Genomic DNA, 15,135 nt, shown 5'->3' with positions numbered 1-15,135 from the left:
GCCTTGGGTCTTCCTGAAGTTTATGCACCCACTGGTTTAAGTTATCCTGGAAACTTTCAAATGTTTATCACATAATTCCTTTCATCTTAATAAAACGTCAATCGTTTTTCTTGAATCCTGAATCTAGTGTTTTATTTTGTCCATCAATTTTCCATGTGTCTTTTTGTTGGTCTGACGACTGGGGAAGGCATCCCTTTTCCTTTTCCTTTTTTTTTTTTATTGCGATTAAACCTAGACTGGTCGTAATAAATTGGGGGCTCGTCCATTTCATCGGATTCGTAAGTATGATTTGCCTTGCTGGTGAGTATTTTTGCTTTATTGTCTGATTGGCGGTTTTTACTTGTGAAGGGGGGAGTAATTATGGAGTTTAGTATCGAGGCTTTTAAGCAGTGTCCTACTGTAGAGGCTTTGCGTTCATGCCGTAAATCTGATTTAATTCTTGTTGCTGATTATTATGATATAGCTGTATCTAAAGTAGCTTCTAAACAGGCAATAAGAGATGTGGTGCAGGAAAATTTGGTGACGGCGGGGGTTTTGAAAATCGAGCCAGAGTTACGGGATGTCGGAGCAGAAGCTTCAGTTCAAATTCCGACGGCAGATCCAGATCCATTGGTAGGTCTAAAAACAGAAGATCTGAAATTGGCAATACGACTTAAAGAGCTTGATTTACAAGTTAAGCGGCAAGAACACGATACACAGCTTCTGCGCGTCAGGCAGTGTGAACTCGAAGCTCGCCGCGTCTCGACTGTGCCGGTGAGTGTATCACAAACCCCTATAGCGTCTGTACCCAGTATTTCTGCGAGCGTTCCATCCGTTGTTTCTCCTGCTCCGCACCCATACCCTACAAGTACGGGTGAGTTTGATATCAGTAAGCAGATTCGTTTAGTCCCTGCTTTTAGAGAAGCTGAGATTGATTCTTACTTCAGCGCGTTTGAGCGTATAGCTGTCGCTTTGCATTGGCCACGAGAGATTTGGTCACTCTTGCTGCAATGCAAACTGACTGGTAAAGCTCAAGAAGTTTGTGCAGCTCTGTCTATCGAGGAGAGTTTAGAGTATGATGTTTTGAAAGCCTCGGTTCTTCGGGCGTACGAGCTTGTCCCCGAAGCTTACCGTCAAAAGTTCCGTGGACATTTGAAAGCCGCCAACCAGACTTTTGTTGAGTTCGCCCGTGAAAAGGGAACTCTTTTTGATAAATGGTGTCAGTCCAGCAAGGTAAATAACTTTGAGCAGCTTCGTGAGCTCGTGTTGTTGGAAGATTTTAAAAACGCGTTGCCGGACAAGATTGTGTTACATTTGAATGAACAGAAAGTAAACACGTTAGCGCAAGCAGCTGTTTCAGCTGATGAATTTGTATTGACCCATAAAAATATTTTTGTTCCGTCTGCGCGCCGTGAATCTTCTCAAACTGGAGCTGAAAAGAATTCGAAAACTGTAAAAATTGCTATACCGAATCAGGGTGAAACACGTGAGTGTTTCTATTGTCATGAGGCTGGTCACCTCATTGCTGGTTGCCCCGCTTTGAAAAAGAAAAATCAGTCTCCAAAACGTCAGGCACAGAAGGGTGTAGGGTTTGTTCGCGTTACGAGTCCGCCAGCTGATTCTGATGTGCAAGGAGTTGATCCTGGATATGACCCGTTTGTTTCTAGCGGTGTAGTTTTTTTTACTGGACAAGAGGGAGATAAGATCCCAATTCGCATTCTCAGAGATACTGGGTCGGCTCAGTCATTTGTGCTGGGCAGTATTCTACCGTTTACTATGGATTCGTATTGTGGTTCCGATGTGCTGGTTCAAGGGATTGAACTAGGAATAGTCAGAGTTCCTTTACATTATGTTAACATTCAATCTGACCTTGTCTCCGGTCTCGTTAAAATTGCTGTTCGTTCGCAACTACCTATTAAAGGGGTTGATTTGATTCTCGGTAATGACCTCGCGGGTGGAAAAGTATTGCCGTTTCCCGAAGTAATTGAGGATCCGCTTTCTGAACCACGAGATGTTGTAGACTCAGTTTCGAACTTAACTTCCGTATTTCCTGCATGCGTGATTACGCGAGCGCAGTCACGTAAATATAGTGACGTGGTGGAACTTTCAGATAGCTTCCTGGCTTCTTCTGATAGCGCTGATGTTGGCCAGGAATTCCCCGTAGCGGTAGAGTGTAAGCATGCTGAGTCGCTGTCCATTATACCTGGTGCTGAAATTGATCTGTCTTCGACTATTGATAGGGTCACTCTAGCGAATGCGCAAAAACATGATAATTCACTGGCTCGCTGCAGAGCTGCCGTTGTGAAAAAGGAAGATGTGTTGGAGAGACCTGTAGCTTATTTTTGGGATGAGGGGTTATTGATGCGAAAAAGAACACCAGCAATTTCTGAATGTGAAGCTGATGCAGTCTATCAGATAGTGGTTCCCACTCAGTTTCGCTCTCACGTGTTGATGTTGGCTCATGACCACAGCTTTTCAGGTCATTTGGGAGTTACGAAAACATACTACCGCATTTTGCGTCACTTCTTTTGGCCCGGTTTGAGATCAGATGTGGCGAAATACTGCCGGTCATGTTATACTTGTCAAATTGTGGGCAAGCCGAATCAGTCAATTTCCCCAGCACCTCTTTGCCCCATTCCCGTAGTAGGTGAGCCGTTCGAGCGGGTGATTCTGGACTGTGTTGGTCCTTTGCCAAGGACTAAGTCCGGACATAAGTTTATACTAACTATGATGTGCTCTAATACCCGTTTCCCGGAAGCTGTGCCTTTACGCTCTATAAAAACCAAGGGAATCTTGCGAGCTTTAACGAAGTTCTTCTCTACCTTTGGTTTACCAAAGGTTGTGCAGACTGATCAGGGCACAAACTTTATGTCTCGGTTATTTAAACAAGTGTTATCTCAGCTTGATATAAAACATGAAGTATCCAGCCCGTACCATCCAGAATCGCAGGGCGCGCTGGAACGGTTCCACCAAACTTTAAAATCAATGTTGCGTACTTTTTGTACTCAGTCTGAAAATGAGTGGGATGAGGGTTTACCCCTATTATTGTTTGCTGTTCGTGAGACTCAGCAAGAATCGCTCGGCTTTAGTCCCGCCGAATTAGTTTTCGGCCATACAGTGAGGGGTCCGCTAAAGTTACTGAAAGAAAAAATGTTGGGTAGTAAATCCAGTGATGCTATTAATATCTTGGATTATGTTAGTTCATTTCGTGAACGGTTGCACCGTGTGTGTGAATTAGCTCGTGTCTCCATGGCCTCTGCTCAAGGAAAAATGAAGACACGATTTGACAAAAAGCTGTTGCACGCTCTTTTAATCAGGGCGACATGGTATTGGTTTTGCTCCCTATTCCTGGTTCAGCGTTGCAGGCGAAGTTTTCTGGCCCGTATGTGATTGATGCCAAACTTAATGAAACGGATTATGTAATTCGTACACCTGACCGTAAAAGGAAAACTCGCGTCTGTCACGTAAATATGCTGAAGCTGTATGTTCCGCGTGACAGCGAAGTGAAGAGTTCTCTTGTTCCATCTGTACCTGTGTCTGTTAAACCTGTGCCTGTCTCTGATTGTCCTGACACAGATGGTTTGACAATACGAAGTGTCTCTGTCACCGGCGCTCGTTTGCAAAACTCCGAGATTCTTAAAGATTTGAGGTCTCATTTGTTATATCTGTCTGAAGCCCCTCGAGCAGATATTTGTCATCTAATCCAGACATATCTAACTCTGTTTTCTGATGTACCCTCCCGAACGACTGCAGTATGCCATGACATTGACGTTGGAGATCACCCACCAATTAAACAGCATGCTTACAGGGTGAATCCGACTAAGCGTCAGGTAATGCAGGAGGAGGTGAAGTATCTGCTGGACAATGGCTTGGCTGTTCCGAGTTCCAGCGCTTGGAGTTCCCCCTGTCTCATCGTTCCGAAAAGTGATGGCACTGCTCGTTTTTGCACTGATTATAGAAAAGTCAATGCGATTACGAAGCCGGATTCATTCCCCCTGCCTCGTATGGAGGATTGTGTAGACAGGGTGGGCTCAGCTACTTTCGTTTCGAAGCTGGATTTACTTAAGGGCTACTGGCAGGTGCCCTTAACTCCTCGCGCAGCCGAAGTCTCAGCTTTTGTCACGCCCGATAACTTACTACAGTACACCGTTATGGCGTTCGGGTTGCGAAACGCTCCAGCCACGTTTCAGCGCCTGATGAATAAAGTGCTGTCGGGCATTTCTAACTGCGACGCATACCTCGATGACATTGTGGTGTACTCTTTTGACTGGGATGAACATCTAAAAACCCTTCGTATGGTGTTTGATCGGTTACAAGCATTTTCTTTGACTCTAAATCTCGCAAAATGCGAGTTTGGAAGGGCTACAGTGACGTATTTGGGCAAGCAGGTCGGTCAAGGTGAAGTTCGTCCTGTGGCCGCCAAAGTGCAGGCTATTGTACAATTTCCTGTTCCGAATACTAAACAGCAGTTGAGACGTTTCCTTGGTATGGCAGGATACTATCGAGGATTCTGTAAAAATTTCTCTGATGTGGTGTTACCTTTGACCAACTTGCTTTGTCAGAATAAAGATTATGTATGGTCTGATGAATGTCAAATTGCCTTTGAGGCTGTTAAGTCACTACTGTGCAGTACGCCGGTACTCTCTGCCCCTAATTTTTCGACGTCATTCAAGCTGGATGTGGACGCAAGCGCTACTGGCGCTGGTGCCGTTCTCCTACAGGAGGATGTGCATGGAGTTGATCACCCTGTGTGTTATTTTTTCAAGGAAATTTCTGAAGCATCAGTTGAATTACAGCACAATCGAGAAGGAAGCTTTGGCGTTATTGCTGGCATTACAGTACTTTGAGGTGTATGTGGGGTCAAGTTCATTACCCCTTGTGGTATTCACAGACCATAACCCGTTGGTTTTTCTGTCCCGCATGCGTAATTCTAATCAACGTATAATGCGTTGGGCATTAATCATACAGGAGTTTAATCTAGACATTCGCTATAAGAAAGGAAAAGAAAATGTTTTGGCCGATACTTTGTCTCGTGCTGTGTAATCAACTGTGCGTTGATTTTTAGCGGTGGGGGTGTTACGGAACTGTGTAATCCTGTATATTGTTTATTTGGTTTATTGTTATATGTGTGTGTGTGTGTGTTTTTTTTTGTTTTTGTTTTTGTCAAGCGGGATATCACGGGATGGCTCCACCTCTCTCTGCCGGGATTGGGTTACAATTACTGAGCAAGGGTTTAAAACCATCTCTTCCGTTTCCTGCCGGCGAGTTGTTGCGGCTTCGGGCCAGTCGCACCTCTCCTGCCTCCTCTCCAGCCGCCAGACCACCTTTTTTTTTTATGTTGTGCATTAACCTTGATTATGTTATTTTTGGTTACAGTGAAGGTGTTCTGTAGGGATGACCTGCCCTTTTCTTTTGAAACTAAGTTCGCTCTGTTTTTGCTAGGGTAGTAAGGGTAATTTGTTGTATTTTTATTTACAATGTATTGATACATTGAGGGAAGTTATTTTGGATATTCTTGTTTTTTTTTTATTACCCGTTTTGTTTGTTATTTTGGGCCTTGGGTCTTCCTGAAGTTTATGCACCCACTGGTTTAAGTTATCCTGGAAACTTTCAAATGTTTATCACATAATTCCTTTCATCTTAATAAAACGTCAATCGTTTTTCTTGAATCCTGAATCTAGTGTTTTATTTTGTCCATCAATTTTCCATGTGTCTTTTTGTTGGTCTGACGACTGGGGAAGGCATCCCTTTTCCTTTTCCTTTTTTTTTTTTATTGCGATTAAACCTAGACTGGTCGTAATAGCATGCTAGGCTTGTTGCAGTAGTCGGTATTACTGGTGTTCGGCCGTACACAGATTACATTACTTTGAAGAAATAAAATCCATTTAGTTCAGTTGGACAACAGATGCTATAATTATAAACTGAAAGCGTCTGTTCTGCTCCAAACAGCATGAGTGGCAGAGTCATTGCACAGTGCAGCAAGAGTTAGATCATTTCACTGATCATGTGATGAGCGTAAGGGGCGATGACTGACAAGACGATGGCGGTCGATTTGGAGCGTGACAGATCCTGACAGTCACTAACAAATATCTTGCAAAATGTGCGGTCAGTACTGCTGCTCCCTATACACAATACACATGATCGCAAGTGAAAAGCAATTTCAATACCCTGCATATAGAAAGCGGCTCCCTGACGCACATTCAAAGCAATTTCACCCACGCCCACTACCCCCACCTGGTGTTATATACCGCTTATTTTCATATATTTTCTGCATTCAGAACACTTTTGCTATTATTTAGTTATAAACATAAATCTTCAGCTTCTCGATTTGAGATTACTTTTTCAGACTGTAAATTATAATGTTGTGATGCTTAAGTTCACTTAAAAATATTCTGTCATTTAATAAAACATGTCCATGAGTCTGATGGACTTTTCTTCAAGCCACTTCATGGATGTCTTTGCAATTTGGGCAGGAGCATTGCATCTGACCATTCCTCTTTAGATAACTTTTCATTTTAGGAAAGCAGGCCATTCTGCAATAATCGCCTGTACTTTAACGCATTAAATGATTTTTCACAGTGAAGTAGCTCACCAATACCAGCAGCTAAAAAGGCTCCCCACACAATGACACTTTTCCTGCTTTACTGTGGCAGAGATGCACTTATTATATTTCTCAACAGATTTTTGAAAACACTGCTCTTGTGTTTCATTGAGATTCATCACTCCACATGACCAAACTGAATCAAACTTCCTATATTCTGCCGATAACTTAATTCTGTCTTTGATGTTTTTTTCTGAGACAGCAATACATTTTTAAGTAGTGCATTTGGAAAAATTTGACAAATTTGCTGACCAATAAGTTGTGCTTAAGACAATTAAAAGCTTAGCTTGTTCAGCATTTTTTTTTTCTTTTTTTTTTTTGCCCAGGAGTGTGAGTATGTATTGTGCAGATACATAAACATTTACACTGGCAATCAAACTAAATGAAGACACACCGTTCTGATTTATTAGAACTGGTTTGTAAGAGTACAAATAATTTGACCAAATGTGAGAAAATATGGTAATTTGGTCAACTAGGTTTTTTTCCTTACCCTTTTATTAGAATTTATATTAGGTGAAATCTTGCATCTCAACATGGTGTGTCCTATCAGATTGCCACACTTCCTCTACTCTTCTGCACCATCAGCAATGATGTTATCATGGTGAGAAGAACGGGTCAACTGGTTTAATGTGTGGCTCGTTATTTCATTAGATTAAGCTGCTTTACTAGCCTGCACCCAAACAACGGCCTAGAAAGCAGAATACTATGGACAGCTGTCTGTGTGCGCTGCCTTGGCAAGTGTCCAATCAATCTATTTAAGTGACATTATTAGCATATAATTAGCAGCTAAGAGACTTATAGCACTTAGGTTTGGTTTTTCATACCAGTTGTTGACTAATATGGGTTTTCCATTGACCAGAGATATTTTGGATTGCTGGAATACACCAAATGTAAACTTCAGCTATCTATTTCAGATGGAAAGAATGTTTTCTGTGTGTGTGCCTCCTAATGCCAGGGTCAGTGCCACAAAGGCCCTGTTTACACCTGATAATAAGATGCGTTTTGGTCGACTTATAACATGAAAGTAAGGTTAATAATATAACTTAGAGAATAACAATTGTGTCAGAATTTTCAATGGCACCACATGGGAAATGTCACAATACCTGAGAAAGAATGTACACTGCTCAAAAAAAATTAAAGGAACACTTTGAAAACACATCAGATCTCAATGGGGAAAAATATCATGCTGGATATCTATACTGATATGGACTGGGTAATGTGCTACGAATGAAAGGATGTCACATCGTTTGATGGAAATGAAAATGATCAACCTACAGAGGACTGAATTCAAAGACACCTCGAAAATCAAAGTGAAAAAAATATGCAGCAGGCTAGTCCATTTTGCTGAAATTTCACTGCAGCAACTCAAAATGGTACTCAGTAGTTTGTATGGCCCCCACATGCTTGTATGCATGCCTGACAACGTCGGGACATGCTCCTAATGAGACGACGGATGGTGTCCAGGGGTGTTTCCTCCCAGATCTGGACCAGGGCATCACTGAGCTCCTGGACAGTCATGGGGGCCATTCAATGGTATCAATTCCATCATCCTCCAGGAGCTGCCTGCATACTCTCGCCACATAAGGCCGGGCATTGTCGTGCACCAGGAGGAGCCCAGGACCCACTGCACCAGCGTAGGGTCTGACAATGGGTCAGAGGATTTCAAACCGATACCTAATGGCAGTCAGGGTGCCATTGTCTAGCCTGTAGAGGTCTGTGCGTCCCTCCATGGATATGCATCCCCAGACCATCACTGACCCACTACCAAACGGGTCATGCTGAATGATGTTACACGCAGCATAACGTTCTCCACGGCTTCTCCAGGCCTTTTAATGTCTGTCACATGTGCTCAGGGCGAACCTGCTTTCATCTGAAAAGCACAAGGTACCAGTGGAGGACCTGCCAATTCTGGTGTTCAATGGCAAATGCCAATTAAGCTTCACGGTGCCGGGCAGTGAGCACAGGACCCACTAGAGGACATCGGGCCCTCAGGCCACCCTCAGTCTGTTAATGGTTGTTTGGACAGAGACATTCACACCAGTGGCCTGCTGGAGGTCATTTTGTAGGGCTCTGGCAGTGCTCATCCTGTTCCTCCTTGCACAAAGGAGCAGATACCGGTCCTGCTGATGAGTTAAGGACCTTCTATGGCCCTTTCCAGCTCTCCTTGAGTAACTGCCTGTCTCCTGGAATCTCTTCCATGCTCTTGAGACTGTGCTGGGAGACACAGCAAACCTTCTGGCAATGGCACATATTCATGTGCCATCCTGGAGGAGTTGGACTGCCTGTGTAACCTCTGAAGGGTCCAGGTATCGCCTCATGCTACCAATAGTGACAACCAACATGGTGGTGTCAGTGTCCTTTTGTGGGGCTGCATGAGTGCTGCTGGTGTCGGGAAACTGCATTTCATTGATGGCATCATGAATTCACAGATGTACTGCTCTATACTGAAAGAGAAGATGCTACCATCACTCCGTGCCCTTGGTCGTCATGCACTTTTTTCGTTTTTGTTGTACTAATTTTTGCATCACCCTAATTTGAGTAAAACTGAAAAATGTGTAATCTAAGTTATATTATTAACCTTATTTTCTGCATCTAAAGCACCTTCAAAAATATGTCAACTCCACTGAACTTATCTTATTTGGTTGTGCTCATAAAACATAAAAGTAGTTGACAGTTAACTAAAATGGGGATAAAATTAGTATTTTTAGCAATATTTACTGAAATATCCCTAAAAAAGAATCTGAAAACAGATATTTTTTATCCAATGATAGGACACATCCGGTGTTTTCTAGAAGCTGTGACAAACCCTGAAACCTTGAAAGAATACATTGTGGTTTTAAGAGTTGCGCAATTTGGCCTAAATACTATTTCTGGTGCAAACTGAATACGGTCCAACATACATATTATTAAAAAAATGCTGTTGATTTATGAATTTAATCACAATTGAGCAGTAATAAGTAACAAATAGACCACTATAGCTACTTTGCCTCCAGGACGTATTATTCAATATTTGGAGTTAAATAAATATACTGACAATTATTATCAATTGTTTAGTATAGAAAAGTTACTGACATTGAAAACGAATGCCTGAAAAAGTCAGGATAACAAATCTTCACTGCAGATAGGTAGATGACGGCAAAAGATTTAGACACCCACAGGTCTGCTGATGTAACTTCTGTGAAGACACAGGACGATACGGTGATTTATGACTTCCTCTGTATATTCCTCAACGGAAACCAGCAACATCATTTCGACCACCATTTTTAATATTAATGCTTACTGCTTTAATAATGTTGATGAAATTGTGTATTTATGCAGGCAGAGACCAATGAAAACTAGCAAAAATTCGGACAAGGCAAATTCATGTATATTGTACAAAGATCTCGATCTGGTCAGTGCTCGTGCCTCGACACGCTTAGCCATTTTATCTGATTCAGTATATTTCACAAAGGAACTTAATTTAGTGTCAGTACTAGTTTCACAATTGTGTGGAAAAATGTCATATTCCAGTGTATTTGCCCATGTGACATCACATCACAGATCCTGCAATATCCAAACAAACTTTCGGAGCTTGGTTAAATGCTTTGTTTTTAATGCTATGGAACTGCCAGGATCTTTTAATGGTACAAAGACCTTTTATGTGTCAAAAGATTAAGGAAAATTTGATTTATCATATCATGAACCCTTTAAACTACAATAACAATCAAAGGCATTTCCTACAAATAAAAAGATGCAGTCTTCTTTTTTTATGACCTTTCTGCATTTTTACCTATGTTCTTTGTAGCTTTTTCTAATTTTATTGGGTATCACAGTACTGTGATTATTGTTTGCTCTTATATGAAAAATTGCTTTCTATGTTTCTCATATGTAAATCACTTTGTATAATCTCATCTGCTGAACAATTTCTCAGGACTTTCCGAATCACTTTTATACAAAAATGTGTATATTGTGTAATGTATTGTTTTGGACTGAGTTTTGTATATATTACAATATAATTCTACTTATACTATCAACACCTAACCATTGCTATGGTTACAATCATGGTAAGTATTTTAGCGTCTTTTTGGGGAGTCCCTGTGATATCAAGCCCACCAGTTAGTGATGATTCAACTGCATCATTAGTGCTAAAAGGTTGAGTCAGACTTCCTTCAGTCTAGGTAATCACGTACATGCCCTGTTGCTGAGTGCTGCTTCTTACTGTCTGCCGAAACACATCAAAACCAAACCTACACACTCACAAACCGCTACCTGAAACTACCCTTCAGAAAACTCCTGATAACCTACTTACTGGTCTAGAGCTTTATAGTAGATGTCCAGGTCTTTATTGGCCAACTCTGTTGTTCTCATGACAATCATTTTGTCTCTGTAGAGATCCTCGGCCCGGCAATACTGATCCTCACTGAGCTCTTTACGAAAACGGAGGATCTCGTCCTCGTAGCCTTTCTGTCGACCGAGAGCCACACTGCGGTTCTTTTTCAGGTCCTCCAATTTTCGCTCCACTTCTCGCCGCTCACTTGACAACAGAAGAAACACTCTTTAAGATACACACTAATTTGAACTCTCACACTTTGTAAAAAATTATACAAACTAGTAGACATTTAAGTAATTTAAGAGTTAGTGAGATTAATTCATTTAGAGTTATGGAAACCAAAGTACATACTCGGCATATAGTCTATTGAGACTCTGAAAGTGTGTCAAACATTGTCAGGACTTCCTAACTGGTACTTGGTAGTTCGTGTTTGTGTGATCTCATACTTCCGCAGCTGCACGACTTGCATGTTGCCCATCTCCTTAAGCAAGGCTTCACGTTTTCTAGACACCTCTTTCAGCTCCTCCACACGCTTCCGTAAGGTCAAGTTATCCTGTAGCCAGCGCTCTTGAACCTGTTAAAAAAATCCCACAATCATATATCCACAAACAAAATGGAAAACAGAAAAACACATGTTTTATTTTAGGAAAAACAGAAATGTAAGCACATTACGACAACACAAGCGTTCAGATGTGGATTGCTGAACAAATGGGCTCAGCTGGTTAATCAGCTAAAAATTTTGCAATTTCAAATTACCACCTGACAACTGCATCCAAAAGGCTGATTAAGAAAAATAAGATGACTTGTTCAGAATAACAATGACAGGAATTTCAGATTTGATGAGTGACCTTAAAATAATGCAGATTATTTAATATTTCTTAATTTTACATTTAACATTTCGGTTTCTTTTCTGATTCTTTAAACTTTTATTTCCAGGATTAAATCCTGGATTTAAAGTGTCTAAGACTTTTGTCTTCCTTTATATATGCCATCAGCCACTTAATTAATTAGATATTGGTTAACAAAATCAACAGTGTTTAAACAAAGCTGGAGGTTCATGCTGACATTTCATTCATTAGCCTCTTTCACACCATTAAGCACCTTTTTTCTGTACATTTTTGGTCAACAAAGTCCCTGCTTGCACAACATCAGCTCTACGCAGGTGTGAAAATTATTAGAAATTTGTCATAATCTGCTGACATTTGCATCTCTTGCTAGATTATTTATTCATTTATTGGTGTTTGCGTGTCTGCATTTTAATTTTGTGAATAGTAAGCCTATGCAACAACAAAGCAAAAACACATGAAGCTTTGCTTGACCTTCTGAGTGTCAATATCTTGTCGGATGTTGCCCATGTCTTTATTGGTCTTCTCTCTATGTTTTTCAGCCTCGTGTAGTTGTTTGTCCACCTCTTGTAGCTCAGTTTCTTTTTGCTAAATAAGAAAAAGTCAAAGAAAATAAAGGGGAAAAAAACTTGCATATATTAGGACATGGGAGCTAAGAGATTGCACAAAATATTTGCATACCTCTTTGTAGGTGTCTTTGCCCTCTTCAATGTACTTGGTGATCTCTTTTTCAAGTTGGGTCAAGTTTTTTACTTTTTCCTTGATTGCATTTATCTAAAAGAAAGTGTAAAGTTTTAGTCAACTCTAATAAGCAATGAGTTGCATTAAGGTAAACATCCACAACCTTTTAATGCAAGACATTGTGGATAATAATTTTACAGAAAAGAAATTATGAGTCACATAAAACCTAAAACACAAGTGCAAAAACAAGTAAACCCACACCTTTTCTTGCCCTTCTGCCTGTTTCTGCATCCTGCGCTTGGCAAGGTCCTGTTTCTCTAGCTGGAGCTTCTCCAGAGTTGCAGCTAGAGGAGAAATCTGCTCCTTTGCATCCTAATAAAAAAAATCACGACACAACAGTAAAAATATGATTACACCACCGTTCTAAAATCTGGGCTCTGTAAGATTTTATGTTTTTGAAAGAATTCTCTTATGCTCGCCACAGCTGCATTTATTTGATCAAATATACAGTAAAAACTGTTGGAATTATTATCACAATTTCAAATAACTCTTTTCTATTTTAATATACACTGCCCGGACAAAAAAAAAAAAAAAAAAAAAAAAAAAGGAATGGAAATAAATGTTGTGAGGTTATTTCCATCAAGAGGTGATTTTTGATCTTGTATTGACAATGCAAGAGGTGAGCACTCTGTAAAGTCTCCTCCAGCACATCCCAAAGACTCTCAATGAATTTAAGGTCTGGACTCAGAGGTGCCAATTCACATGTGAAAATGATTCTTCATGCTCCCTCCTAACCATCCTTTTACAGTTTGAGCCTAATGAATCTTGATATTGTCATCCTGGAGTATCATGGCTCCTACATGTGTGTTTAAGAGATGAAAAGCTACACACTCCATCAATTAGGTAACTGTTGCTAATCATATAACATGCTACAAACATAATAATCACTTTAATAATGATCCAAATATAAACTCTTAAGTATTTGCCAATTCAAATCCAAACAGTGACTTTTTTTTGGCCGGGCAGTGTATTTTAAATCTAATTCATGCTTGTAATTTTCAGCAGCCATTATACTACTATACTAATAAGCTGATTTAATGCTCAAACATTTTGTTTTTTTTAAAAAGTTGAAAACAATTTTGCTGCTTAACCTTCTTAACCCTCGTGGAAACTGTGGTTTCAGATTATTTGATAAAAAAAAAAAAAAAAAAAAAAAAAGGTTTTATTTTAAATATTCATTTTTTTAATGTGTATTACTGTCATTTTTAATCAGTTTAATGCATTATTTGCAGAATAATTGCAAAAAATAACCCACATGTATGCTTTCACATGTTCACTCAATGCTGAGTCAGGAACTGATGCTATGATAACAGTACACCACAGCACCACACAACTAGGTAACTGCTGGTTTATCAGTGTGTGACTGCACAAACATGAACCACCGCTCAAAAAAAAAAACCCTGACAACCTGGGGCCAAAATAATATCAAGATTATAAAATCTTGTTAAATGTGTTCAGAGAAGCCCAGCCTGCCACTACATAAATTTCCTCCAAAGACGCTCCTTTAAACAAAGCCTGGGGAAAAGTGACACCCTAGTAAAGTGTGTATGAATGAACAGTGGCAAAGATAACCCACACGTCTCATAAGCTTTACAAATAGCATTTCTCACCCAATGCGACATCCTTTGCTTAGTAGCAGCAGCTCCTCTGCTATGGCCACAGTAGTCTCGTGGAGCCAGACGGCAGAAGGTCTGGACTCCATAGCAGCTTTCATTGGCCACAGACCACCCAAGAGGACGTCTGACTGACATGTAAAGCCCAGGACACACCAAGCTGATGATTGACGGTAGGACAACGCTGGGCTGTTTTTAAGCATCGTCCGACTTAGGGTGTTTTCACACCTGAACGTTTGTTTCAGAACGTAGTGAGTTTTCTCCCCTGGCTTGGTTCGTTTAGGCATGTGTGAACACAGCAATCACTCTTGGACCCACACCAAAACAATCGCTCCGAGATCGCCTGAACGAGGTTGTCTCGGCCCGATTGCAAATGAACTCTGAAGCGGTCCGCTTGTAGTGTGAAAGCAATCTGACCCAGCGGACCAACAAACCAAACAATATCATATTTCATAACGGGAAATGTTTTATATAAAATGCAGCAGTGTTTGATTCTGTGAGTGAGCACATTAGTTAGGCTACTGCAGAGCGCCTCTTCATCTTAAAACGTACTTCTACATTCAAGAATGCTTTCCCGACAAAGCCTTGAGCCTCGAAGCCACAACCACACTGGGAGAGAGAGAGATTGTGCCTGAATTAGTATGAATGTAGTACATAATTTAACAGCGGGAATGACTGCTACATTTGTATAGCGTTTGCGTGTGTCTCAACAGTAGGTACTAAACAAGCTACAATATTGCTCATGAAGTGAACTTGGCAATCATTTTAATGGATGACGCAGAGCAAACTCTGACCAATAAGGGGACAGCTGTACATGCATGTGACTTGCATAAACACATTTTGGTATGCTTTGAAATGTTGTCTTGTGAAAGCAAACGGACCAAGAAGAAAAAGCAACATAACAACCTGGGAGCAAAATGAAGTTGATGCAACCTTGGGTATGTATCCTAACCTAGGTCACAACAAGACCTTCACCTGACCAGAAGCAAAACCCATACAAGGGCTGCAGCTGATTCCAATGGCTCAAATGGAGAATCTGTTAAACCT

At 40.7% G+C, this 15,135-nt stretch overlaps 1 protein-coding gene across 4 annotated transcripts in view; it reads right to left on the bottom strand.

The window, feature by feature from the left end:
* Positions 1-15,135, bottom strand: part of LOC137012903 (DNA repair protein RAD50-like) — a 57,515-nt gene that overhangs the window by 3,259 nt on the left and 39,121 nt on the right. For all 4 annotated transcript variants that reach the window (XM_067376388.1, XM_067376390.1, XM_067376389.1 and 1 more), the window contains 5 exons: positions 12,677-12,787; positions 12,416-12,508; positions 12,209-12,322; positions 11,336-11,463; positions 10,869-11,093 (listed from right to left, as the gene is read on the bottom strand). In XM_067376388.1, coding sequence (XP_067232489.1) covers positions 10,869-11,093; positions 11,336-11,463; positions 12,209-12,322; positions 12,416-12,508; positions 12,677-12,787 — 671 coding nt within the window. The remainder of the gene's footprint in view (positions 1-10,868; positions 11,094-11,335; positions 11,464-12,208; positions 12,323-12,415; positions 12,509-12,676; positions 12,788-15,135) is intronic.

The sequence above is a fragment of the Chanodichthys erythropterus genome, chromosome 22, assembly GCF_024489055.1.
Source record: "Chanodichthys erythropterus isolate Z2021 chromosome 22, ASM2448905v1, whole genome shotgun sequence".
Classification (NCBI taxonomy): domain Eukaryota; kingdom Metazoa; phylum Chordata; class Actinopteri; order Cypriniformes; family Xenocyprididae; genus Chanodichthys; species Chanodichthys erythropterus.
This window is presented reverse-complemented; position numbering and strand designations above follow the sequence as displayed.